Source organism: Corvus moneduloides, chromosome 16, assembly GCF_009650955.1.
Source record: "Corvus moneduloides isolate bCorMon1 chromosome 16, bCorMon1.pri, whole genome shotgun sequence".
NCBI lineage: Eukaryota > Metazoa > Chordata > Aves > Passeriformes > Corvidae > Corvus > Corvus moneduloides.
In genome coordinates this window covers 2,093,118-2,120,865 of record NC_045491.1, presented here as the reverse complement: position 1 = coordinate 2,120,865, position 27,748 = coordinate 2,093,118, and the positions used below count along the sequence as shown (strand labels likewise).

Below are 27,748 nucleotides of genomic sequence, written 5' to 3'. Positions count from 1 at the left end.
AAGGCAGCTCTTAAGTTCCGGCTTGTTAGACACAACAGGGCTGCTGTGGGACGATGCCCAGCCCCATGCCCCTGACGGGGCTGCGGGCTTGTGCAAGCAGTGCCAGCGCTGACATTCCTGCTCAGAACGGCTCCGCCTGAATGCACCAAACGGGGATGGGCGGCCAGGGCCGCGCTTCCCGGACTGGGTCAGTGGCACAGCGCCGGCTCTCCGCCCCGAGCGCCCCGAGCCGAGGCACCGCCCGCGAGGCGGCCCCGGCGCGGCCCGGCCGGATGTGAGCGCGGCGCCGCTTCCTGCGCTCGCAGTCCGCCCTCTCGCTCCCCGCCTTGGGTGGTGCCGCTGCCTCGTCCCTGCTCCAGGCTCAGGGCGGAGGCGGCCGCCGCTCCCTGCTCCGCTCAGCAACAGCCCCGATGCAGGCCATCAAGTGTGTGGTGGTGGGCGACGGGTAAGTCCGAGGGACCCTCGGCCGGGCCCGGCCCTGAGCTGCTCCGCCGGCCCGTGGGAGGTGTCGGGCCGCGGGGCGAGAGCGGCCCCCGGGCCCCGCCGCGGGGTGTGGGCGATCCCGGCGCGAGGCGCGGGCGCGGCCCGGCCGCCCTGAGGGAGCGGGGCTGCCCGGAGCCGGGGCCGGGACCGAGCCGTGGCCGGGGGCGGGTGGGTGGCGGCTGCGGCTTCCTGCTGCTGCTGCCGGGCGGGGAGGGAAGCGCGGGCACGGCGGGGCCGGGGAGCGGGGGTGTGCAGGGGTCGGCAGGCCGTGCGCGCCCCTGGGCCGGCCGGCCGAGCCTCGCGTCGCCGTGGGGCCGGTGCTCCAGGGCCGGGGCCGTGCCGGTGACCGAGTGCTTCGCGTTGGCGCGGGCAGAAGCGGGCGCTGTGAACGAACAGGGTGTGCTGGGCTGTCCGGGCAGGCCGGGCCGCGTCCCTGGACTGCCACTGCTTGCTGGTGTTCTTTCATCAGCGAAGTAGTCCAAGTGTATTAAAAAATTGCCATATTGTTAATTATATGAGAAAATTAATATTGATTTGAAATACCTTTTGTGAAAGTAACAAACTTACTACCTTTTAGAGTTTGATTTTTGACATCTGACTTTTGCGGTAAAACTGAATGAAATGGGCTGAACTCTATGCAGATCATAAATGCTTTTGGGCAGAAACTGCTTTTTTGCCTGCAGACATCTGGTCTTGTTAGGCTCCTGTCTAAAGGAGACTGGTAGGCCCTTGAAATACAAATAGTTAATGATATACTTGTCCATAAAGAGCTGTTACACCTACAGTATCTTAATATGGTGTTGCTTATATGTGAAACAAGTTGGGAATGCTTTTTAGAATCGAGTTAACCTGTAAGTTTAGCAGTTGGATTCAGTGTGAGGAGTGCTGGAATTGAAGGAAGAGTTTGTGTGTTTGGTATTTTTGAATATTCTCCATGATACTATTCCCTTCAGCTCAGAGGGATTCTCTCTCTTACTGGATGTCAGAGCTCAGTGGAACATCACAGGCCGGCTGGAAAACAAGACTTGTCTTATGCAGTTTGAGGGGCTTTTTTTTTCCTTTAGGAGAAACAAAAATCCCAGTGTAGGCTGAGCATAATTGGTGTCACAGCAAACTTCTGTAGATGACAGAGGAGTGAAGTGTATGTAAACGGACTCGCTACAGTGGTCTGTAATTTCACATGGTGCCTTAATCTTCAAGTTATTTGTGTGGGGTGGGGTTTGTTGATTTGTTTTTAATGATGTAGAATCCCTAAAAAGGCATCTAAGTATGGTTGAAAAATAAACCTTACAGTGTGACAAATTTGTTTTGACTTGCTATGTAAGATTTGGAGCCATATGAACATGAAAGTGGTATCTCGATAAATCATTTTCGTAGTAGTGTGGGCTGCTCTTTTGCTTCTACCAAATTTGAACCCAACAAAATGGCTTTTCTGCTGTATTTTGTTTTAATTCATCTGAACTCTGTATTTACAATGCTGTAAATAAATGCGATGCATCATGTTTGGGTGGGGAAAAGGTTCAGTCTACTTCTTCCTCTAGAACTGAAAACTCAGTACAGATGAACTGTATAATGTTCACTAATTCATTCAGCAAAACAGCTCTTTGGGTCATTTGCTTTGTAAACCATCCCTCTTCCCACAATTTTTGTTGTTCTTTGTCTTGGAAATGTAAGTGGTGTAGTTCTACCTGACTTTTGTACGTGTGTTAACAAAATATGGTAGTTTAATTTCTTTTCCTTCCTCCTTAGTTAGAAACAAATCTTTCTTAAAGATCTGTTTAGGTACTGTTGCTTAGTTTTGGTAGTTTTGTATAATTCTCTGTTCGCTGTTTAAAAAAAATATTTAACTATTTGTGTTTCTTTGTGCTGTTGCTGCTTCAAGAGCTCCAGCATTGCAGGCATTCTAGGAAACACCATGTTTGGCTGAGATAAGGCCAAAGTTTTAGTGTTCCTGTAAAACAATGCAGGTTAAAGATTTGCTTATGTACTATAAAACTTGGGTATTGTTTTATGTACCTCCACAAAGATCTGCTAGGAACAAAATAAACAAAGCCGTAGAAGTACCTGTGGTTATTTTTTTAATTTGTTAATGAGTAGGCTGTTTCTCATACGTAACTCATGTTTTGTTCTTAGAGTTTTGACTAGTGTATGTTTAGGCAGCTAACTTGACTAGAAAAGTGTGGCATGTGTGCTAGTTTGGGCTAGCATATTTTCCCCTTGGTTTTTTTTACTTCACTGTGGGGATTGTTTGGGGGAAAATAAATGACAACTGTTGCTTTGAGCTGTCATGATAGAGAGCAGGAGGAATGTGCAGGACAGATGAAGAGCAGCCGCTGGAATAACTGCAGGAATTGCTGTTGATTGACACTTGAGAAAAAGCATTGGTGGAAGTTATTTTTAGCAGCTTTTGTTTTCACTCCAAAAAGGCAGTTATTAAGTGGTACAAAATCTCCAGCGATGTTGTGTAACATTAGGAGAAGTTCTGCATTTTGGAGAAATTTTCAATTACTGGATGCCATAGAATTTGTCACACTTTGTGCTCTTCTGGAGGCATTTTTAAATTGTGGAAATACTGTAAGAGCAGTAATTCAGGAGCTCTTGTTTGGAATTCTGCTTAATCTGAGGCCTTGTCTACTAAAGCCGTGCTGTATTTGCTTTGATGGCTCGGTGAGAAGGGGAGGGCATAGGATAATCGGCTTCTTACTGAGTGTCGTGCAGTGTTTGTGTGAGGTGCTGAACACCTCGGGTCCCTCCCGTGCCATCTGGAGAGAGTGCAGTGACTTGAGATTTGGTAACTTGTGTTACTGAACGTTTCAAAGCTTTTTAAAAAGTACTAGTATTGTAAGTACTGAAGAGCATATTTGGGGGAGGGTGTGTCACTGTGAGTAACACAGCTTATCTGAGAGCCTATGCAGCTAAACCTACTACAGCAGCAGTACTGAACTCTTGATCTGAGGGTGGTACTAGGGAAATCTCAGCTACTCTTTAATGTCTGAGCAAAGACCTGGGCAGTTGTGCATCGTGTCTGCCAGAGAGGTAGTTCATGTGCATCAGAGAAAGGGAGAAAGGGCGCAAGCAAAGCCTTCTATAAAGGCTGCCATCTGCAGATAAAACATGGCTCCAAGCAGCTTACAGTGGGGAAATTTCATAAAACTTGTTAGCATAAATAAAGAGAAGGAATGTTTTGTTTCAGGAATTAATACATATGTGGTTATATAAATACGTTGATTCCTGGGTGCTGCTCAGAATCAAAAAGGGACTCAGTGCTGTCTTTTGTTAAGGTAGTTTTGTTAAGCGTTTAAAGCTGGATTTCTGTAGGCCATGTTTTTGATGACAGTCAAATGTTGCTAGTTTCATTTATGTAATAGTGGGTGGACAGAGCTGTGATTAAGTAGTTGCTAGAAATCTTATGACTAATCTTGGTGTTATTTTAGATTCTTAGTCTCAGCCTTTATGTACAAGGATTTAAACTTTGCCAAACAGTTGGAATTCTCTTTAGGGGAGTTGCTTTATTACAGAAATTAGAAGTCTAAAAAAGTTGATAAAGCACTTAGAGGATGTACTTTATAAATGTAGGCATTAGTGTTTATTTTTAAGACTGGTGACCATAATGATCTGATTCGTGTGGCAGTGAGCCAAAAGGCAAGGAAGGCAGGAAACCTGGATGGAGCAAGTCTGAAATGAGGTTGTTGAACGTGTTTTTTCTTGTTTAAATGACTCTGGCTGATTGGTGCTGCAGAAACACACTACAGGCACTTCTAAGCTTGGAATGAAACCTCTCACCACCTTCCTGTGCTGTTTTGATTAGCCACAACAGACTCAGGAGTTTCAGTGCAAGGTGGGCAATGGAGCCCGGATGCACAGAAAAGTTCTTGATTGGCTGCTGAAAATGTTGAGTTCAACATTAATTTGTTGGAAGCTCAAATTACCTGTAATGACTTTACTGGAAGCTGAAGCGTCAGCCCAAACAGGTTCCAGAAGCGTGAGAACGTGTCATGTCTGCGCCTCAAGAGATTTCCCAAAGCATTTGGCTGCTGCTCCACTCGGGATCCTGACGGTTTTCCCGCCTGTCCTTTGTGAGCTGGCCCAGCACAGCCGGCTGTGGTGTTGGGAGAGCAGCACATCCAAACTGATCTAACTCATCAGCAGGCAGCTAAAATAGCAAGTTGTCCTTATGGGGGAGGAATAACTTTCTTTAACTCCTTGTTCTGGCTTGTTAGAGTGTTAGTTCAGGAGCTAAGATGGGATCTCCTCTTTTGACAGCTGTTAAACAGGTATCTGCATGGTGAACTGCTCCTTGATTGTTTCCCACACAAGTTTTTTTGAAGCGTAAATCCATCTACTTTTGAGCACAAGTATATCACCAACCCTTTACAACAAGGGAATGTTCAGAGATTGTACTTAATGAGAACAGAATTAAATGCTTCCTTTCATGATGCTATTATAGCTTGGTAAAGAGTGCGTGCTGAAAGGAAAAAACCCTCAGACTGTGTGAGGAGCTACTGTCTTAGAAGCAGGTGTGAAAAGCAGGGTGGAAAACTTCATGGTTTGCATGGAGTTGCAGCAGATAGGGTGGTATGGCAGGTACTGGCTCAGAAATGTAAAGCAAATTACAATTAAAAATGGGTGTGTGGGACAAAATCCCAGATAATTTTGCACGCTGAAGCGACTCTTCCATAGCACAGGCATTTCAGGTGATGTCAGAAGCTGCTATCAAATACCTTCTTGGGCTAATGCAGTGAGGAACTGCTTAAAGTTGAACGGAGAGACTTTAGAGATTGAGCTGTGACTTACGGATGTGACAAAGCTCAAATTCACTTGTGAAGGATTTAGTTCAGGAGGCTCATGAGTCAAACCTCATACTAATGGCACAATCATACGTGTAGGTGCAGCAAGGTTTCAGAGTTACTGCTGACTGGTTGTGAGCAAATCGCTGTAGTGATAAAACATCTGCAAGACAATGCAGTTTTCCCTGCCCAGGAGCAGGAAGGAGGATCGGCAGGGTGTGAGGCTTTGGAGGAACAAGCTCACCGCTGGAATCTCTCACGTACGGCGAGTGGGAAGCCTGCAAGGGAACCAGTCTGCAGTGTCACGGACACTCTTTGCAGACGCTATTTTAAAAAAGAAATAAGGCCCAATTTCAGGTTTTCCAACACTTCAATTGAAACTGCAACAAAAATTGAGTGCTGTCGTTAATCAAATGTTTGACTCCAGATAAGATGTGGGGAGGAGGGTGGAGAGTGAAGGAGCTGGCTGCCAGAGTTCTGAAGGAATCATGGAACAGAGCCTTGTCCTGACCCCATTTGAGGCTCTTGTGAATTAGATTGGTAGGAAGAGGTTTGGTGTCCAAGTTCTTCAATACTGGAATGTAATTTATCTATAAATCAGTTAATGAAATGTTTGAATAGTTGGTGAATGCATGTGGGGTGTCACTTTGCAATAGCAGTAAATAATGTGAGAGTTATCATTTGTATTCATTCCTTAAATACTCCAAAATAATGATATATTTAGAAATTATACTTTCCAAGCTTTCTTTAACTTCACTTATATGCAAGTATACAATTTTCTGGAAAAGAGAACAGTTTTGGAGTTGTGTAAGGGTATCTGGAAATACTTCTCAGTTTTTTTTAGTTTCAGAGTTGGAGTAAGGTGATCTTCCTGGGTATTCAGTCAGGTGACTAGGAGGTGTTAGCAGTCTAATTAATACCTGTGGGTTTGTTGGGGTTTTTGAGACTAAAAAATAACAAAATGTGGTAATCTATCACTTCACAAAATGGATGTTTATATTAGGTGTGTTTTCATTGCCAGTAATTTTAAGGCTGCAGTCTGTCAGCTGTTTTCCTGCACAGTAGTGACTGGAGACACTCAGTTGTCCTTGGGTGTCTGGATGTAATTAGTCTTCTTCCCCTAAAAGAAATGTTATTTCTTGTTATTCAAGATGAATGTGTTTTACATGTGAACTTTCTCTTTTTGCAGTGCTGTAGGTAAAACATGCCTACTCATCAGTTACACAACCAATGCATTTCCTGGAGAGTATATACCCACTGTGTAAGTACTTATAAAACCCAAAGAACTCATTTCTCTCAGCTTCTCAGTGCCTACTGCCATTCCAGATTCCTTAGCTGAATTGTTTGAATTGGCTGCAAGCACCCCTCAGGTGTGTGTACAGTTGGAGCTTTTACTGAAGCACAGTCACACCAGTGCCTGCTGATGGTCCCTCAGTTTTGGCCCTCTGTGCCTTCTAGGCCTGGCTGATTAGGGACTAACATTTGCTAACATTTTACCAGATGTTGTTCTCTTCCAAAATAGTGTGTACTGTCATTTATAATAAGCAGTCCTAAGGCTGAACAGCTTGTAAAACATCATATCACAGTCAGAAATAGTTGTCTTACATGACTGGTGATTTTTTGTTTATTTGTTCCTTCCACTTTTTGTGCTATTGCCAATCCTGTGCTAAGCCAGCCACAGCTCTGTAGCTCCTCAGGCGAGACTGTGGAGACTCATTTATTCTGGTGCTTCCCTTTTTCTTTCACGCAAGGATTTGTCAGTATCAGTATTAGTGCAGTTCTCTTTTCCAGGGCCTGTTGGGGGGTGTTTTATACATGTGCAGCTTCTTTGCCCTCTTCTGATGTCTCTGTATTTTCATCTCGCTATGGTGCTCTCTGGAGTATTGAGTTTTTCAGATAAAATAAATTCTAGTAAGGTTTACAGACACTTTTGTTACCTGTCCAAGGCCTTGCTGCCTTAGTTACTCCTGTTTCTTCTCTTTGGTCTTAAATTTGAGTTTTTGCTTTACAGTTGTATTCCCAGTGAACTTGGTTTAGCCTTAACCTTTGCACCCACAGCAGTGATGAGATAAAAACGATCCTTCCACTGGCCCCTAGTTATGAGCTTTGATATTTCATTGGAGGAGGTTTTGATTAGCAGGATTAATTAGCTTTTTTCTTACCTACTGTTGTCATTAAGGATTCCTTGGTTGTTGCTCCTGTATCTTCTGTTCTAAATCTCACAGCATGAGACAGATTAACTTGCTGAATGTCCCACTAAGACTGGAAAGTGCTTGCTAAGTACATCACCTGCTTTCCTGTGCTCACTGGGATTAACACTTCTTTGGAAGAGCCATGACAGGGATCACTTCTGCTCAGACTGGACCAAGTCTGTTGTGTATAATTTTTTATTCCATTACCCAATGCCACACTTGTTATTTAAAGAACAGCTTTACTGTCTCTGGGGAGCAGACAGGTGCAATGAAAACATTTCCTTCCCTAGTTTTCCCAGTTAGGACTCTGAGGCTGAAGTCCTTGGGTGCTTTATTTTACTGCAAGCTAATGCAGCTAACTCTCTCTTTGTTTTCAGTTTTGACAACTACTCTGCCAATGTAATGGTTGATGGAAAACCAGTCAACCTGGGTTTGTGGGACACAGCTGGTCAAGAGGATTATGACAGACTACGTCCACTCTCCTACCCGCAAACAGTAAGAGCTGCAGGGTGAAACCAGGAGCAGTTTTGCCTTATGTTGGACAGCCTTGTCTAAGATAAAGCAGTTTTCTTTTTGAACATGAGGCCAACACTGTCACACCTGGAGTTGTATTTATTAGTAACAGTGACCTTCTTTCATTTTATGTGCTGTAGCTGTAATTTATGATCTCTGAGGTGTGTACAGTTGCAAAAAAGTTAAAATTTGTGTGCCCCGTGTATTCGTGTGCACTGGTACTTGTAGGGTTTTGTGTAGTTGCAGCCTCAGAATTGTCTAGAATGCTTGATTTAAAAGGGAAAAAAACCACCCCAAAACTAACCCAAAAAATCTTGGTGCACAGTCCCATCAGCTAGTCCATCGATTGTAAGGTTAGCATGCCTGCCAAAGGCAGGGTTTGTTTTTGGTTTTAGGCGATGTTTGGCTGCAACCTGACACTGTCACTGCTAAGCACTTGATACTGTTTAGTCTGTGTGAAGATGTTCTACATGTGAAAGAGGCAGCACTGAATGAAGAGATTATTGATATTGACAGAGGCTGCGGTGTCCCAGCTTTCCAATGTGCTTGAGCCCATGGTTATTTTATTGCTTGCTGTAGTTTGTGCTGTGACATCGATACAAATGCGCTTCTGTCTTCCCTGTGTGCAACTGGTTAAGTCCTGCCTGCATCCTGCATCTTTCCATGTTTGAGGAAAATGCTGAAGAGATCTGCTCTCTTCTTTCCAGTGTGACTTCAGCTACAGTCAATCTTTGCAGAGGTGGTTTTCTAATCTCTTTAGAGCCCTGACTTTTACCTGATGGAGCTGTGTTATAAGTAAAGAAAGGGTAATTTGCAGGGTTTTTTTGGCTCTTGTTGTTGACTGTCAAATATATGTTAAATGCGAGTAATGTAAAATGCAAAATTGTCCCACTTACTTGACAGCATAACTGCTCTCTTGAATAATGTGAATCTTATTTAAGGAACTCCGGTGCTATTTTTAGTAATCTGTCTTAATTCACAATTTCCTTTAAATTCACTGCTCTCTAACTTAGAGTCATTAGGCTTCCCCATCAGTTATGATACACAAGATTGATACAAGTTTGCCAGTTGTGGGCAACTACAGTTGAAATGCCAGAAATACCTGTCTTTTCTAGGAGAGACTATGGAAAGCTGGTTTTCTCTAGTACTTAGATATTTATAGGATACTTAAAACTTCAGCTTTGCTTAACATAAAAATGTTTTCAAAAAAGTGGAAAAAGATATGTTGAAAGATATTTAATAGGGATAGAATGCCTGTGACACGGAATGTCTGTGACAGAGGGACAGAATGCATGTGCATGTCTTCAGCCTGCTAAAGTAACCGTGGCTTTCTGGTAGACTGCAAAAGAATTCCATGTCAATCTAAGCATCTTAGGGAAAAAGTGTCTCCTGTGCAAGCATGTATAACTGTTCAGTACAGGTTTAAGTACTTTCAGTTATTTGGATTGGTTTTTCACAGCAGAAAATTAAACAGGGTGGTAAGTCTTGAAATTCTTGTGAAGAAGTCTTCAGGTTTCGGACTTGTCCACTATCAAAGATTCATCATCCCCACAAAACTAACAAAAAGCACAGAGGAAGAGGACAGTGGTGCTGATAAAACCTGACTTTTTTTAAGATCTGTGTTCAGCCTCCCTTTTCCTTCACTGTGGTGTTTAAAACTCACCCCTTGCATGTTCTCGTGGCCCTCCTTTCCCTATTAGTGCACCTGAACGATGTTTTGGGCAGGGTGAAAGCAGCAGGTGTTGGTTACTTGGGCAGTGTGTGTTGGGATCAGCCACCCAGCAGTTCAGTTGGTAACTTCACAGTGAAGGCTTGGCATTAATTTGTATTTTTTTCTCCTTACTTTTATTCCTTAAATATACAGGAATTTAGTATCTTCTCCTGAATGCATTTGAAATCTACTAATATTTCCAAATATTTGGGGAAGGAAAGAGTTGGGACAGAAAAGATGGTCACGTCTGTTTCCTCAGGAGAGCAAACCAAAGAGAAATTGTTGGTTGGGTGCTTTTCAGGAGAGGTTTGATCTTGCAGGTTTCCCCTGACAGTGCAGAACTGGTTTCTGGGGAAGGCTGGTGTTTGCTCTGGGTGCAGTTGGTTGTGCTGAATTACAGGGCAGCGTCTCTCTTAAGGAGAAAATCCTCCTTGAGAATGTCTGTGAGCACAAATTGCTGACTGAGAACATTTTCCCTTAAATCCATTTGAGGAGTAACTTTATCTCCTGCTGTTATTAGGTTGGAGGAACCAATGGTAAGAATATATCTTCCAGTCTGGCAGATCAACCTATTGCCGTATGTAAAACTTTAAATGAACTTCAGTTCCAAGTTCTGTCATCTTGTCTTGCCTATGATAGTGATAAATTGGCCCCTATTTTTTGAACAAATACTTTTCTTGGAACTATCAAATTGCTAGATTTGAGAACTCTGTTACCAAATTTCTTTATATGAGTTGCTAAGATTAAATATTTTCTTGAAAACAAATAGCTTTTCCTACTTAGTAAGATTGATAGTGTGCAAGACACCTGAGATCTTCCAGTATTTCCTTGTGGTTACACCAAATCTTTTGATCTCTGGAGCTAGTGAAGGAGAGAGTCTGCATCACGTGCAGCCTTGAGTCCCCACAAACCTGCAGAATTGGAAAACAGAAGTAGTGGCCATAGTATCACATTATTTGATGTTATTTCTTTCTTCTTCTGGGACGCTGCTATGGAAACCTGTTGGGTGATGCATGCAAGTGCTTAGCAGTGAGATGTCAGCTGCTGACCTAACAAAATGCCTTGAAATGCAGCACAATCAACTAACATTCTGCAATGCCTGATTCTCTAGCACGTTTGGTACCAGAATAAGTACAGATGCACAGGTAGGTTGGGGAAAGTTGGGCTTGTTTGGGAGACACTTCCCGAGTCTTGGGTCATACAGCAAGTTTACATCAACACAGACAGAGGAAATGAATGTTGGGGTTAATCTTGAATGCTTGCAGAATGGAGCATGTCACCTGTGAAACCTGAATTGTATCCTCCAGTTACCATAAACATGTGCTCTGAAATATTTTTACCTGCCTTTACTTAGAATTTTTTGCCTTCAGTTGAAAAGCAAGATGTGCAAGATTCCATTTTTCTTTCTGCTTTCTTATTATTTAGAAAGGAAAGGGGGGAGCTTTGAGATTTTTAATGCCCTTCTCAATCCTCATTTGGTTACAGAGAAATTCTAAAATTTTTTTATACTGGCATTCAGTAGGAGTGAAGTTTTATAAGAAGTTCAGCAAGATTCTTCTGATTTGGGCATGAAAGTAGTAATTGTTGAAATTCTCGTGTTTTCTTTGGCTTTTTTTATTTCATGGTGTATAGTCAGCCTTGGCAATTTAAGACTACTTTAGAGTTGTTTATTAATAGTTAACACTTTGCAACATCTTATGCTGATGAGGTCAGTGAAGAAGAAATGACATTTAGAGAAAAAAACCGTGAAAGGCAGTGGTATTAGTGTCCTGGTTGCTGGCTACTGCAAGAGCTGATTATAAATTTGACTGCAATCTATTTGTTGTTTGTTTTCCCCCCTTCTCTCTGGCTGCTTGTAGCTGCCTGGGAATGGATTTCCCTCTGGGAAAGCTGCCTTTGATTGTCACATGCAACTGTATTGCTGACCTTGCCTTTTGCAAGTGTGGTAGAGCTGGCAGTGTGATGGAGGTACTGCTGATATTGGCCTGTTCATGACATTTCTACAGTGGTTTCTCAGTTGGGCTGACTTCTGTCAACTTGTTTTGTAGGATGTCTTCTTAATCTGCTTTTCCCTTGTGAGCCCAGCTTCCTTTGAAAATGTCCGTGCTAAGGTAAGGATGTGCTGGTACCATTTTATTTCTGAATGTTCATCATCCCGTTCACTTCACAGCAGAGCTTGGAAAATGTTAGGTGCTTTTTTTTCCAATCGTTTTTCCCACAGGCCACGTGAAATGCAGTTCGGAAAAGCAGAAATCCATTTGCCTAACTTGTGAGTCATGGAAGTTCAGAGCACATGACACACTTAAGTACGAATTGTTCCTTGATGCACTGATAACAGTAATTCAGGAGTGTTCAGCCAGCAAGGTGCTGAGATCACAAACGGGAGCTTTCCTTTTAGTACAGTTTGAAATAAAAAGAGTTTACAAACAAATGCCTGTAAACACTGGGTTGACAGCCCTTGTTCCTTGCATCAGCCATCCTTCTGCACGTGCTCTGTGACTGTTGGGAGTGTTCCATGTCCTCAGACAACTCAGCTGCACAAGGAGGCATCTCCATGGGCAAGGGGGGCTCAGGGCTCTTCTGGTGTGTGAGGAAAATACAGCCCTTAATGGGCTACATTTTTTAATTGTGTGGAAACAGCTGCTGGCTTCACTAATGGTGATGTGCCCTTTTCTAATCCTGCCCTGATGGGATCTTGGTGCTCCCGTCTCCTCCGACTGACCGAAAGTGAAGGACTGGGAGCCTTCAGGTGAGGTGTTCCAGGGCCTTCAGGGAACTCTGCCCCCACACAAGAGACACCATTTTTTATTTGTCTTTTTCAGTGGTACCCTGAGGTGCGGCACCACTGTCCCAACACCCCCATCATCCTCGTGGGCACCAAACTCGATCTCCGGGATGACAAGGACACGATTGAAAAGCTGAAGGAGAAGAAGCTGACTCCCATCACCTACCCACAGGGCCTTGCCATGGCAAAAGAGATCGGTATGAGGCAGTGGGGTTATTGTTGGCTGTGTTTGTGGAAGACCTTGTACCTTAACTAAATAAAATGCCTGGCTTTTGTTGTGGAGCCAGCTGGGAGCAGTGCTGCTGGAGCTGTGGGAAGCTGCTCTGTAACTGTGTCTCTGCTTCCCCCAGGCGCAGTGAAGTATCTCGAATGCTCAGCACTTACGCAGCGAGGCCTCAAGACAGTGTTTGATGAAGCCATCCGAGCAGTGCTGTGCCCCCCTCCTGTAAAGAAGAGGAAGAGAAAATGCCTGCTGCTGTAAACGTCACCCTCCCCCACCCCATCAACCCTGTGCTTTGCTCAAACAATGGAGCATTCACATGCCAATTTTTTCTGTTATAAATTAGTTCTCTTCCATCAATTCTTGAACCAATTGACAATTTCATGGTTTCGTTTAAAGTATGATCCTTACCTTGCATTCTTCTAAGAGAAAAACTGAAACTCCTGAAAAGACACACCTATGTAAAGCCTTATTTTTAAAATCCTCTTCTTGCTCAATTAAGTGTTGCCAAACTATCTGCTGAACTAAGTCGCATTGTTGTGCTACAAACACTAAGCACTAAACTGTTTTTTAAAGATTCTTCTTGAAAATGACTCTAATTTCTGGTAGGAAATGCAAAATCTTTCTAGTTTTTCACAGTAAGTAACAGTACCAGGGAATTAGCAGAACACTGCGCTCTAATGTGTTTTATCCTGAACTGTTTTCCCAGCGCAGCCGTTGCCTGGTGGTGCACCCAGCACCCACCTCTGGCAATGACTGACACCCGAGTCACAGTGTAAATGCTTTATCGTTGGTAAGGGCTTGGTTGCAATCTAGTTCTTGCTGCTGTGATTGAAAAAATAACTATTCTTACTGAAGTGTATCTAGTCCTTTTGACAGCATTGTATTGTGATAAATGGAATATTGGGTTGGATCAAGAGATAGTGCCAGACAGTATTTTGACACTGTACAGCTGACTTACACTACACTGCCAGAGTAGCTCAGCAACCATTTTCCCAGAGGTGCAGTAGTGGAGAGAGGTTGGTGTTCATGGGTAAATTCCTCTGAATTTCAAGTAGGGCATTCATGTAGGTACAATTCTGAATCAGTCATTCCCACTTTTATGTAGTAGATGCTTTTCTTGTAGAATCTCTTCTTACTGAGCAATATAACTTGTATTTTAAAACTTTCTGATAGAAATTGGCTTTTTTTTTCTTTTTTTTTTTTTTAGAGTAGAATGTTTAAGCATATCCTCCTTATTTGCCTCTTGTTTCTGACCCAGTAAGTTATGCTTTCTGAGGAGCTTTTAGTCTAATTAACTAGGTGTAAAAATCATGTGAAGCAGCTTTACACATTTTAGTAATTTTTATATTTTAAACCTCTGTTACTGACAAACCTTCTTAAATATCACTATTTGCAAGATCCCCCCACTGTAACGTGACTAATGCAGCCAAGTGTTCTTTCTGTCACTCCATGTGCAGCATTGATTGCGTAACGGTAACTTGGGTCCGTGAGGTTCTGTAATTAGTGCTAATGTTCTGTACCTTCTAAACTGGCAGGAATATGATGTTGAACTACACCCTTTCAACCACTAAAGCAAAATTTAAAAATAAAAGTTGCAAAATTGTGAAGTTTTTACATTGATCTTTTGCTAATGCAATTGGCAGTATGTTTTGCATGTATGACTTAATAAATCCTTGAATCACAAGTGTGGTAATGTTTGAGTTTCTGAGAAAGTGTCTCGTTCTTGTGCCACTCTGAGCTCACATTCTTGTTCCATGCCAGCAGCGCTGTGTGCCTGTGTCTCCTCAGGGACAGTGTGCAAACCCCAGGCTGGCAGTGGTGCTCTGAGAGCCCAAATTCAACACAGCACTTGGCAACAGCTCTGCAGAGGCCTTGCCCTGTCAGTGCAGTTGTTAGAGCTCCTGCAGTGGGTTAAAGCTGCTGGCAGCAGGGGCCAGGTTCTCTGTTCCACTCCCCTCTATGCAAACAGAAGTGCTTTTCCTCTGAACCTCTTACAGTTTGTGCTTAAATGCCCCAGATTCCAGGCTCTGCGTGTTGGCTCCTCTCCTCCAGAGTCGCTGCACCCAAGGCTGCTGCCCTGGGCCCCTGCAGTCCCTGCCTCGTTGCTCTGACAACCAGCACTGGTCCCTGTCATTGCACAGGAGCCAAGGTTTTATTGTGCATTTAATTTTGTCTCCATACTGAGTATCACAGCAAGAGCATCCACACAGTTAATTCTCAACCACATCATATTTTACTTACATCAGTTTTTTTTAAATAAATGCTGCTGAGCCTTAAAAAGAAAAAAAATTAAAATAGTTACACACTAGAAACAAGGAATCCACTTTTTAAAAATCAGTACAACTGGTTACACATTCTTGGCATAATTGGAGTGGTGCTCAGTAGCTGGAGCTGGTGACCAACATGATGCCATGGCCTGAACAATATTTTTTTTCTTCTCATTAAGTAGTTTTAGTTTCAAATCAATAAAAGCAGTGATGTAGATCAACAAATACAAAAGACAGGTAGATTAAAGAGTATTGCACATGTATATCCAAGCAGCATTTAACCACAACACACCCTCCCCCCCCAACCCCGGGATCCCAGCACAATCTGTAAGAAAAAATAGTGCAATCACTGAGCTGTGCCTGCTGCAGCCCGGCCCGGGCTGGGCTCACTCTGCCCTGCAGCCCTGAGCTGCCCCACAGCTCTGCCACGGCCCAGGCACCCAGGAGGGGACCTGGAAGCAGCAGTGGAGTTGCAGGTAAGGTCTGGCCCCGCCCCCCTCACACATTCACTTTGGTCAAGCGTTCAGCTGCTGCGCCAGCGTACACAGGCTCAGCTGGAGCTTCTCACCCTGATCCGTTCTGGAAAAGCCCAGCCTTCAGCACAGAGACAGAATCTGTGCTTTCACCAGCACAACATTCCCCGAGGTCGCTGCACAGGCAAGGGCATTAAGACCCTTGTTCATTTTATGCAATGTGAGCAAAGTACTGAAATCCACTTAGGCATGAAAGTGGAAATGTGTCCTGAATACCTGAAACCTGCAAAAAAGCCCCCCAGGTTGTCCTCGAGCTGTGGTTATACTGCACTGGGGTTGTAGTCTCGTGTTTGACAAGACAGACACGATCCATGTTCCTGAGACAAACTGTTCAGAGCTTTCAGCACAACATCTGGCATGTGGTCTGTGATCATCTTGGGACTTATTAAAATGCTGCTGAAGACAGTTTCGTTTGACCATCTTGCTGTGTATTTAATATCTGAAGAACACAACCTAGGAAAAAAACCACACCATAAATACAATAGCTGTGTCAGAACTGGAACAGGCAACCTGGACACTCTGGACATTGCTCAGGGAGGAACTGGAACCCTCTCACAGCAGCAGGTGAGCTCCCAGAGGTGCAGGTCTGCCCTTCAGCAAACAGCTGGAATTGCTGCCATGAAGTGTCCCTGAGGGCAGAACTGCACCAAATTACACTGTGCATTAACAGGGAAAGAAACCACCAAAGATTCAAATAATCTTGCTCCCAAAAACACAGAATACAGCCTGGGCAAGGAGGGGGAGGGGGCTAAACACTGCACGTTCACGTGGTTAATGTCAAATTTAGGAATAAGTCACAGTGGTATCAACAGGAGACGAGGCAATACATTCAGTGCTGCAGACAGGCTGCACCATTCTAAATTAAATCCCAAATACATGATGGGTGCTCTTGTGTGCTAGTCCAACTTAAAAAACCCCCCATGATTAACTGCTGTGCTGTGGAGTAAGATAGAAAAGAAATTAGCTCAATAGAAGAGCAGCCATCGAGAAAACCTGCCAGGTCAGAGGTGTTCAAGTATCTAACTTGCAAAACCAGTATCAAAATTGCTAGAAATTAAAGATGTGAAGCTTAAACAAAATACTGATCTACTGAATGGGAGGAAAAAAGTGAATTTCTTCTCCAATATTTTTCTCTCCTCTCTGTAAGACACAATTTCTCTTTTCTTCTATAAGATAGTCTTGTGCAAGTTAGAAATGCTCTTATTTCTCTTTCAGAACACAACGAGAGGATATCATGGCCTGCCTGGTGGTTTATGGGCTGTTTTAGGTTCCTTTGTCTAAAATCACCCAACATCAACAAAAAAAAAACACACAAAAAACCCCTGAACATGACACTGCCCCAACAAAGCCACAATCCTCACTCTTTCAGCAGTTTCAGCTTTCTGGTGTCTTTGTCTCAGCTTCCTGCATCCACAGAAAAGCAGCAAATGACAGGAAAATCTACAGGCTCTGTGGGCACACACTGGATACTGGGGCAGCTACAGCTCTCCAGCCTGGCTGGGTCAGTGTTACAGGCAGTATTGCACCTCCTTCTGATCACCAGCACCCATGTGACTGCTCAGTAACGAGGTATTTTGTTACCACTTCACCACTACCAGGACACACTGCAGATCTGCAGTCTCAGGCAGAAACTGCAGCCTGGCAAAGCTGAACTTGCCAGTCTTAGTGTTTAAGGTCCTCACTTCAGCAGCTGCCATAAATGGGCAGGATAAGGCATAAAGAGGAACAGTGTCCAGGGCTTGCAGCAAAACCAAAAGAAGCCAGGAGGCACAGAATAGAAACTGAAAGCTGGGTAATGTGCAGTAACCAGAACTGGGTACTGGAGATGCAGGTAAGTCACAGAGCTGGAAACGTGTACTTTGAAAGGGAGAAGGAGCTGTAAGTAGACTTTAGAGAGACAGGAGAGTGGAATTCATTATTCCACTTACCTCCTAGAGCTGCATTCTTCAACAATGTGGATAATCTTCCCAGGCAGATACAGATGAGGATACTGAGGGGGTGAATTCAAGCGCGATTCCTCCTCAAGGGCGTTGTATGAAGGCGACCGATGAACCATTAAACTCTCCTCAGCCAGAAGGGGCTGGGTCAGGGCATCCTGGTTCCTTCCATCCAGCTCTGTTGGGAAGTCATCAGGATCTCCTCCAAACACCTCGTACCAACACCCCCGCAGCAAAATCTGGTACTGATAGCAGAGAGGAGAACAGTCCAACTGAAGTCTGGCATCTCTTCAAGTAACTTACTCTAAAAATTACTTCATGCACATGCTCCCCAAACTTTGTTTGATAATTATCTCCTTGCTGAGTTTTCCCCACAGTAACATTCATATCAACAGTATGGATCCCAAGCCTCCAGTAATACCACAGAAAACATTACCATCTTTACCAGCTGAATTACTCCATGTGGATTCTGCTCTGCAGGTTTAAGTTTTCTTGCACCTTCTAACTGTCCATTATCTTATCCTGTATTTATGACATCACACAGACCCTCTGCACATCCTGGAAATCTTGTGGGTATGGCAGATTCAAATTCAGATGTTCAAAAATGGCAGTTCTGAATCTTTAAGCCACACCTCTATACCTGCAGTACCATCCTGCCTGACATCACACTGATCCAGCACTTTCAAAACTGTGTTTCCCACTAACAGTAAAAAGAGGTAAAGAATTAACACTGTAACAGAGAAATATTTGCTTTCCAAATGAATTCTGACAGTAATATTTAAGTAAAATCATTAATTTGCTTACCTACTCGTACTAGAGTATTAAAGTAAGTAATCTTACTGACTTCTCATAATTTTAGCCATTTGGGGTTTTTTTCCCCATTTTTGTTTTTTAATAGTTTCCTTTTATCAGCAAAACTAGCAAACAGATAATTTCAGGTGTTTGATGGTATAAACTGGTATATCCAGAGTCTTCCTGAATCCTAATCTCCAACAATACAACTTTACAGGATAGGAGACTAACACAAATGTCACTGAATTAACCACAAACCATTTTGTTCTGAAACACAATTGTAACTCTCAGCTTTAAGATCAAAAATACACACAACCAGCAGTGACTGCATTAAATCTGGGGCTTAACCCAGGTAACAATTCCACAATTTTAACCAGGAACTGCACTTAGTTACCTTGGGTCTGTTGCAGTTTGCCACAATTCTCACTATTCTTCTCTTTAAATCCTCCATGTTGGGCATACTTAACCTGTTTAAACACACAGAACAAAGTAAAGCAAAGCCTCCTATTGTCTGCTATCAAACACATCTCCAAATATCAATTTAAAAGTATTTTCATCTCACCTTGCAACAAGGTCTTTTCCAACAATGACTGAAACAATGAAGTGCTTAGTATAATCTGCAAGTGATTTGCTAAAAATAAATAAAGAAAAAAGAAAAAAGACACTTTAGATGCACTAAAGAGATAAGCAGAGTTTAGTTTTAGGATGATCACTATCTGTCAGTAAAAATGCAAGCATGTGGCAGCAGCATTTGCAGTCAGTGCCTCAGTGGGCGTTCAGACCTCCTTGCTGAAGGCACAGAGTAACTTCAGTGCTGACTGTAAGGGTGTGGGGATGTCCACCAGGCCACAGCAGACAAGTCAGGTGAACGTTTTTCTGGAACGTTTAAACTCTCATTTCACTGCCTGACAGAATTCCCTGGATGTATTTCAGTCTGTAATGTTCTGCCAAGGACTCGACTGTAATTCCAGACGGAGCAAATTAATTTGAGTGGAGAACATAGAAACTCTTCCCATAGTCAGGCCACAGCTACAACCTAACACACCTGGCAGCTGCCTTAAAGACTTTTACAGCTTAGACACAGAGCCAAGCAACAGAAGTCTCTCACCTTAAGAGCCCTCCTGGGGGAGAGAAGGCGTAACACCTCAGTGTGGGGAAGGAGTTCCTGAGCATGACGGCCAGGATAGATGCTGTCCCACCACCCAAACTGTGACCAACTATCACAAGTTTATATTCCTACAGACAGAGAGACAAACTTAGACAGACACAGAAAAAGCTGTGGGTAATTTTTCTGACAAATCAAATTATTTGGGAGGTAACTTACTGGGGCAATTGTGAAAGCCTGGTTTAAAATTCCATCATTTATTAGTTTTCGATAGATGTAATTTGCAGCCTGAGTTATTCCCTACAAGAGAGCAGTTCAGGTTAGAAGGGTGTATCTAATCTGAGGTGTGACACATGTATAGTTCAAATACAACACCATCACAGAAAACCCTCCTTTTTGCAAAGCTGGTCTTCTCTTTAACATCCTCCTGACAGAGGTCTGGTTATAACCAAGAGGTCTGTTGGTGTTGTTATGTATGGGTTAAAAAGGTTTTGGGCTATTTCGTAAGGACATTAAGTCTGATAAGAGGATTAAAAATTCTACTTTGCAGTGCCAGAGGCAGTATTTGATGCACCAAACACTGAAATAATTTGTGCAATCCATCCGACAAGGAGAACATTCTTCTGTTTAACTAAGGACCCCAGGTGTTTACAGCTTGCTACTGCTGAGCTGATCTACAAACAGCCACAGGCTGCACACACCTTATGCACAAACCCATTCTCCAGAACTTCCTCCAGTGTCAGGTCTTCGCAGTCTGCTGACAGATCAGTGAGAATGTCCTGCAAACAAAGCTTTGCTCAGCCCTCCCTGCAGGGCTGTGTGGCTCGTGGGTTGTGCTCTGCTGCTCACTGCTGCCACAGGGACATCAGCTGTGGGAGCAGCACAACACATCCCACCACACACCACCACCCCAGCAAACACAGCAACCACAGCTCCAAGCCTGGCTATTTCCAACTGCAGACACCCCACTGTGGATGCACTCCACCCACAGTGACCTGGAATTACCACCGCCTGTCCTCCACTCTCACTTCCAGTAGCACAGGGAATATCACCCATCCAAGGGTTTATTACTTAAACCTGCAAGACTCTTACCTGTGAGTTATTTTTACATGTGCCAGAGTAACACAATTTCCTCTAGGTACTGGGAGTTCACTCATTTCTATAAAGCTAATTATTGATATCAGATGGATGATACCTCAAAAGACAAGGTTCCTCTCACAGCAACCACAATAGCTTCTTTTTTGTGATCCAAAGCAACAAAAAATGGAATCTCATAGATCTGGAGGAGAAGAATGTAATCAGTAAAGACACCAACTTTTTGTAAGGGCAAGCACTTGTTCTCACCTTCTGAAAGCTCTTATTGAGCTCCATATTGTACTACGGAAAGAAGCAGAATTGGTCTCTTATCTGGTTAGTCTAAGTGCCTTTTTTCAATACTGAGACAGACTTATATCAATGGTTTTGTGGCTGTTCCATTAGAATAGAAAAGAAATCCAAACTGAATTGTTTTCATTTGGCTTTGCATCCTGCACTTCATAAATGCTGAAGGCAAACTAGACCCTTCACCCCTTGCTTTCCCTGAATTAATCACAACAGCTTGCTGAATGCCTGTCCAGGTTGTTTACCTTGTTATGAAAACTGATATGAATGAAGTCTCTGTACTGCAGTCCTGTTATTTTTAGGATGGATCCGAAGTGAAAGTTATGACGATCACTGCCCGTTATATCAGAATCTGTTGGTCTATTTCTGCAACTAACAAACACAGAAGAGAAAAACTTTCATTTTCCAATTTTTTAAGTTTCCTTTCAAAGAATCAAACTCAGTTAAATTTGCAGAAGGCCTTCTGGCAGGAACCAAAAGTACTTTCTTTTTGCAGTAGCACAAGTAGTCTGATACAAGATGTTACCTCTGCCTTGTTACAGGAGCACTGGCAGAGCAAACAGTGCAGTAAGAAAGAATTCTTAAGATTAAAAGCCACTGAGAGAAAATACAAATGAGGAAAAAGGAAATTCAAACAAAAATCTGACATCAATCTTATGTTTTATCCACAGTATTATGTGGTAATTTTTTTCAGTAGATTATATTGAATATTTCATGTTAGTAATTACGAAAATCGTTCTTACAGTCACAAATATCAATGGTCACATACAGCAATCATACATAGCAATATGCAAAATGACATACTGACTATAAACATTTTTGATTAAAGGGGTCAAAAGAAACAGAAAGGAGGCTGGAGGGACAGGAAACTTTAGCTAAGTCCTTAAGGCAGGCAAAACTGTTGATAGATTTTTATTTCTATATGTACGTCTGTGCCCAAAAGGCACCTAGAAAAAGCCTCATTTTAAAATATGTTTCATTTAATTAGAATTCCTCCTTTGTCATTTTGCTAAATGATTTTTTTATCTCAATCACAAACTTTTCTCATTAAAAAACCCCCAATCTTTGAGAGTAGTTAGAGGTTTGAGGGTGGAATTTTCTCTGAATTTGTGAAAGAGAATTCTACCAGTCAAGCTCATGTACTCCCAAGAGTGATACAGTTAAATGCAACAAAAATACTGCTATTGCAACTGTTTTATTTCTGCTATGACTAGTTAAATAGAAGGCAGCTGTGTGTTTTTAAGCTCTTGGGTCAAACCTACCAGTCACCATTGAGCTTACAGAGTGCAGTATACGGGTTGGTGTATACGTAGTAGGGCCAGCCATAAGCAGCTGCAGCAAACAGCATGTAGTGAGCAGCATTCTCCAGCTCAACATCCAAATCATCAGTCTGGAAGCACACAGGGGAAGAAAAGGAAGCAGAGAGAGGGAGGAAGGCGTGTTAGGCAGCCTCAGAATAAAACTGAACACAGGCTAGTGAAAATCAAGGCACGATGGAATACACACTACCCAAAAGGAAAACCTCAAGATCTAAGAGGAACTAAAAATAGCCACTTGTATTTCAGGAAAAAGTCTGTGTTTATTTATGTAGCTACAGAGCTCAAGGATCTTGTAAAGCTCTCATTGAATCAGTTTCTTCCAATACTGATACACTGATAAGCTCGATGCTGAAAGCAACATTCACTCCAAATATGTTACCTAAGGATGTCCAGGGGAAGGCTAAAGAGTCTGCAGCAGATCTCTCTGGTACAGACTTTTAAAGTACGACCCCATCACACTGGCTGGATTCAAAAGGAAGTTGACAGAAATGCAATGGTTGAAGTAAAACTATATACATCTATGAAACACAGGCCAAAAGGAGGGGAAAAAAATTACAAAGGCACTTTTCCACTGAAGACCAGCAAAAATCAGTTAGCAAACTAACCCACCCCCTGCAAGCATTTTAAAAGATGCTATTTCTGTTCTTACCCTGTCTGGGTATTTGCAGCAGACAAAGAGCCCACAATACATACTAGAAGACTATCTTCTCAGTTCTATGCAAAAGGCACCAAATATTATATTCTCCTTCTGTTCCCTTTCTCTCCCAACTGTTCAACAATGATCAAATGTCCTAAATGGTTCCTTTTTTGCACTGAATTCCCATTCAGATATAAGTTCTACTCATGCAAAGGCAGAAAAATGTTTGGCTATAAACTCATCAAGTTGTTTTCTCTGCATTTATTAATACCTTACACTGTTACAAATTTTTATTGCAGTGTTTAATTTAGTTAAAAGAATAAACAAAACCAAGAAAACCCTCTACAGAAAGAAGTGCATTTCAATTTGCTCTGGCACCATTTCCTACAATAATTACACCAGAGGCTGCACCAACCCTATCTTACCACAAGAGACGATGGAGAATGACACAGGACTTCTTCAGGCTCCTTGGGGCAATTTTCCATTTTATCTTGCTCTTGATGGAGCAGAATCAAACCAGCTGCTATGTCACTTGGCACCAGATCAGTGTCCTGCACAAAGACATGGAAGACTGTGTAAAACCACCCCAGAGCTCAACACTGCAGAGCTCTCTGGGAACACAAGCGAGGCGCTCCCTCTTACTGAGAAGTAGTTGCGGAAGAGCTCGGCGATGCTGGTGAAGGCCACCCGGTGGTCATCGTCCTGCACGATGCAGCAGCACAGCAGCCGGATCCTCTTCTCCCACACCCTGGTGGCAGAGCTCTTCACGTTGTACAGCAGCTGCCCCGACTGGCTGCTCTCCAGGTTGCGGCTCACACCGTCGGGCAGATAGAACGTCTTCTTCCCCCCGAGGGGGTCAAAGACAATGACAACTCCAACGATGGTGAAGACGATGATAATCCAGCTGCCAGACAGGAGGGAGTGGGATAACTGATCTGTGAAACCAGACACTTCTGGCAAGTGTGCAAGAAATCCCAACAACAGATCTTGACAGGCAGAAAACGCAGCTGGGTATGGAATTCTGTATGGAGACCTCTGCTGCTGTCCTGAGGGTGCAGCTCTTGGCACTGGGCTTGCAATACTCTGGGCACCAGAACAAGGCTGTCAGTTCAGTTCACACAGGGCACCAAACCTGGAATCCCAGCCCTGTGCTTTGGAAGCAGCAGCCCAGAGGTGTGACAGCTCCATTTTTCAACACCAGCTAAGTGACCTTGTTACTATCCCCTTCACATTTATCCAGTTTTCTACACTCCCATTGTCCCTCTTACCCTTTCTGATCTTCACCTCCTTTCCTTCTCTGCAGGACATGCTCTCTCTCCCAAGGCAAGCAGATTTTTTAGGGAAGGAGACCATTTTCCTTCTCACATACACTACCAAGCTCAGATTTGTGGGAAAGCACCTTTACCTTGCAATAACTGTCCCAATGACGCCATTTATCACAGTCTTCTCACAATGCACACTGTTGTCTGACACCCACACAGCTCCTACAACAGCCCAGATGAATTCAGGGAAGTAGAGAAGGAGGCGAGTATAAAGTATTTTGGGAAGTGATTTTCTTGGGCCTGGATTAGAAATTGTTCCTGAAATTAGAGAGAGAATTTAAAACAAGAACCGCTCATGAATGCACCTCAAGAACATAAAATCCTATCTGGAAACATGAACTTTCTGGGCTTTACAGAAAGTAAGAAACAACTGAAACGATCAAGTTCTTTCATACTAATGGAAAGCTATCACTGAAGCAAAGAAAAACAACAATGGGTTTATAGCTGTGATTCTTAGAATTTACTAAAACCCAAACCAACTCTAGTCAGAGACAATTCTGCACTGAACTTGGGGCAGCAGTGCTGTGCCCAGCATAAGCCAAAGCTGCATCCAGGAGCAACGGCTCACCTACAGCTCCTCATAACACTTGGGGCCCTTTATTATTCTATTTAGCTTTTAGTTGGTTGAATATTTAATTTTCAGATGCTATTTTGCTGGGCTATTATGAAGTTTTGTTAATGGAGTTACTAAATAATAGGAGAACAAAAGTAGGACCATTACCAGGACAAATACTTCTCAGGCTATTCTCTGCTTTGTTAATTTACTAACAAGCTCTTCGTTTTAGCACTCTCAGGCAATAAAAAGGGAGTAACTTTTGGCCAACTCATCTCCTTAAACCAGTTTGCTGATCCCAAGGTAATGAGGTACACCTGAGCGGGGTGTGCGTGCTCAGGTGTAGACAGGCAATTTATAAAGGCTGCTGAACAAAAACAACTTTGGAAACTTTTTTCCAATTACACAGCTGTGGTTCACACCCAGTGATCAAACTGTTTCAGAAGCCCTCGATCCAGAGGTTGCTTTTTCCCATTCCCAGGTCGCAGCCTGTCCTGTAGCAGCGTGGTTGCTTACACAGACACAATCAGATGGAACTGTAGTTCCTCTAAACAACTTTTCCTTTCTCAGCACCACCCACAGGGTGTGGAGACTCCAGCCAGGTTCCCTGCTGGCATCACCAACTGCCAGCACAGCACAAGGGCTGGTGCAAGACCCAGCACACCCAAACCCACACATTACAACCACAGTCCAACACACCTCACCTTTTATTTTCTTAGAAATTTATTCAGCTTCAGAATTCTTCCATCTCTTAGTTACAACGGCCTTTACAACACAATAGCTGTACTTTCATACCGAACAAGGGTCTTTTATTACTGCTATTTACAGTTACCTCTCTCACCTCTGCAGCTTTGGTTAGAGCCTGGTGCTGACAACACCAAGGATATGGGTTTGACCCCTGGATGGGCCATTCACCTAAGAGATGGACTCAGTGATCCTTGTGGGTCCCTTCCAACCCAGAATATTCTGGGAAACTTGGATATAAACAGCACAGTCTGCCTGATCTTACTTCCCCTCCTCTGAAAACTCTAGGAAAACCAGTGGTCAGATTCAAGGCCACGATTATCATCCACACTTCTGCTCTGTCATTTTCTCTTCATGTACTCTTAAAATTGCTTAAATTGAAAGAAGTATAAATACTTATTTACAGAAGAATAAATACTTATTTTCATTGTGTCATGAGAACCAATATATTAGAAACTGTGGAGTCTCATCTGTTACTCCAGAGACCACACACATTTTTCAAACTAATCCTCTTAACATTACTTCGATGATCAGGTGCTTCACCAGAAAAAAGCTTCCCTAGCAATTTTAACCCAAAATGAACCATTTCTACAAATGATTAGAAGTTGCACTGGGATCCTTACTTCTGTTCAGCCATTCAGTTCAAGCTGTGGGTCCTGCTCTATTTAACAGTACTCACTGTCAGTTTTATTATGACATTTATACAATTCACTTTTCTCTGTGTTTTTCCCCAAGCAGCCCGCTGCAGCTAAGGGACTTTTACAAGACATGACTAAACCTGCCCATGCAAGGCAGAACTAACATGATAGTTCATATGATTCTGGATGCATTTCCCTAAATTCCTGTCAGAGAGGTGGAGCAGTGTTTCATCAGCAGTCACGCAGAGTTTTCAGGATGCTCTGATGGCAATGAACCATTAGCTCCACTAAGATGTTGTGTCTATTTATTATGTTAGATTCCAGACTAATAAAGATAATACTATTAAAGCAAATATGTTAATGCTGATGGAGTTTTTCAAGTCTGACTACCATCAAAACATTTCAACTTTTGGTGGCTTTTAATGTCAGCTCCGGATTAAAACCACGTATCTATTACAATTCTAGTAGATAAACACAAAATATCATTATCAACTATTTACCTTGCATACTGATGTATACAAGAGCAGATAACGCACATATTATGGAAGCCAGAAGAATGAGGAGGCCGAGCAGGTAGCTGTGCAGCAATCCTCCCCCAGGACAGTTAAATTGCCCCTTGTGAACCGTGTAAAGGACAAGAATCCCAATCCACCTGCCGGGACGTGAGATAACAAGAGTTATAGCCGGAAGGGGGACGCGCCTGCTGCCAAGTGATCACCTGATAGGTAGCGCTCGTCGTAAGGAAAGCATTGCACAAAGATTAACAGCAAGGGACCTGTTACATAAGGGAAGTGTCAGAATGAAATCACTACACGAGCACTCAGCAGGAATTACAATTCAGTGGAGCCACGGGCTCCGAGCGTGGTGCTACTCCCTCCCTCCGAGCCCAAAGCACCGCGGCTGGCGGACACAAAGCAGTCCCGGTATTAATTACGAAACCACACGAGCGCTACTCGGAGATGCAGCACAGCGGGTGCCGGCGGCCCGGAGCGCTCCGGCAGCGCGGGCACCGCACCGCACCGCGGGGGATGCGCCACGGCCGGACACCGCCCGGGCCGCGGGCACCGCTCACCCCGCCGGGAAGCGGCCGGGCCGGCGGGCAGCGGCCCCGGGGCGCGCCTTACCACACCAGCCTGACGAACAGCTCGAAGGCCCCCGGGAGCACGAAGTCGTCGCTGCCGATGGCCCAGCGCCGGCCGAACACTACGAGCCCCGGCATCCTGCGGGTCCCGCCGCCGCCGCTCCCTCAGGGCCGCCCGAGCCCCGTCCCCCCCCCACCCCCGCCAAAGACTTCACCGCCCGCCGGGGCGGGCACGACGTCACGCTGCCGTGACGTCACGACGCCCACACCGCGCTGCTGCCATCGCCCCGCCCCCGCCCGATCGGGCCGCGCCGCGCACGCGCCTGGCGGGAGCCCCGCCCCGCCCCGGGGCGCGCGCGCGGAGCGGCGGGAACGCCGGGGGCACCCAGGGCGCGTGCGCGGTGCGGCTCGGGCGGGCCCGGGCGTGGCCGCAGGGAGGATTGGGCGCCCTGACGTCACCGCCCCGTGACGTCACGCCCGCCAGTGACGTCACCCCGCCCCGTGAGGAGGCTGGAGCAGGGCCGCCGGTGCCGGCACAGAGCGAGGAGGCGGCTCCGGCCTCGCCCGGAGCTCCCGCGGGCCTCAGCGGGCGGCCCGGCCCCGCCAGTCCAGCACACGGACAGAGCGCGCTGGGGAGCGCTGGGACAGGGATGGCAGCACCGCGGCTGCAATAAACACTGCTCAGCTGGGCTTAGGAACGAGAACCAGCACTGACGAGGGAGATAACGACGGCAAATTAAATTGAA

At 44.2% G+C, this 27,748-nt stretch overlaps 2 protein-coding genes across 3 annotated transcripts; one reads left to right on the top strand and one right to left on the bottom strand.

Annotated features, from left to right (window-relative positions):
• The first annotated feature begins 251 nt into the window (after window positions 1-251).
• On the top strand, window positions 252-14,391 carry RAC1 (Rac family small GTPase 1). 2 transcript variants are annotated; one of them, XM_032126326.1, is made up of 7 exons: window positions 252-445; window positions 6,460-6,531; window positions 7,840-7,957; window positions 10,207-10,263; window positions 11,735-11,797; window positions 12,509-12,668; window positions 12,822-14,391. In XM_032126326.1, the coding sequence occupies exons 1-7, from the start codon at window positions 411-413 to the stop codon at window positions 12,950-12,952; spliced, it is 636 nt and encodes a 211-aa protein (XP_031982217.1). In that variant the 5' UTR covers window positions 252-410; the 3' UTR covers window positions 12,953-14,391. The 2 variants fall into 2 exon arrangements, with proteins under 2 accessions (XP_031982217.1, XP_031982218.1); XM_032126327.1 differs by lacking the exon at window positions 10,207-10,263.
• DAGLB (diacylglycerol lipase beta) lies at window positions 13,886-27,267 on the bottom strand. Its single transcript, XM_032126319.1, has 15 exons — window positions 27,046-27,267; window positions 26,422-26,573; window positions 24,070-24,244; window positions 23,307-23,568; window positions 23,090-23,215; window positions 21,971-22,098; window positions 20,954-21,080; window positions 20,524-20,607; window positions 20,030-20,107; window positions 19,548-19,628; window positions 19,332-19,459; window positions 18,786-18,854; window positions 18,618-18,690; window positions 17,423-17,676; window positions 13,886-15,947 (listed from the first exon to the last, which is right to left on the bottom strand). Exons 1-15 carry the CDS (start codon window positions 27,138-27,140, stop codon window positions 15,755-15,757), a joined length of 2,025 nt encoding a protein of 674 aa, XP_031982210.1. The 5' UTR covers window positions 27,141-27,267; the 3' UTR covers window positions 13,886-15,754.
• Window positions 27,268-27,748: the final 481 nt, after the last annotated feature.

Excerpts from the sequence above, each read along its gene's own strand:
- RAC1 (XM_032126326.1), top strand. The coding sequence starts at position 411 with ATGCAGGCCATCAAGTGTGTGGTGGTGGGCGACGG. Across the intron at positions 446-6,459 it reads TGTGTGGTGGTGGGCGACGG|TGCTGTAGGTAAAACATGCC; the intron begins GTAAGTCCGAGG and ends CTCTTTTTGCAG. Across the intron at positions 12,669-12,821 it reads TGCCATGGCAAAAGAGATCG|GCGCAGTGAAGTATCTCGAA; the intron begins GTATGAGGCAGT and ends TGCTTCCCCCAG.
- DAGLB (XM_032126319.1), bottom strand. The coding sequence starts at position 27,140 with ATGCCGGGGCTCGTAGTGTTCGGCCGGCGCTGGGCCATCGGCAGCGAC. Across the intron at positions 20,608-20,953 it reads ATATCAGTTTTCATAACAAG|ATCTATGAGATTCCATTTTT; the intron begins GTAAACAACCTG and ends CTTCTCCTCCAG. Across the intron at positions 17,677-18,617 it reads CAAACTGCAACAGACCCAAG|TACCAGATTTTGCTGCGGGG; the intron begins GTAACTAAGTGC and ends CTCTGCTATCAG.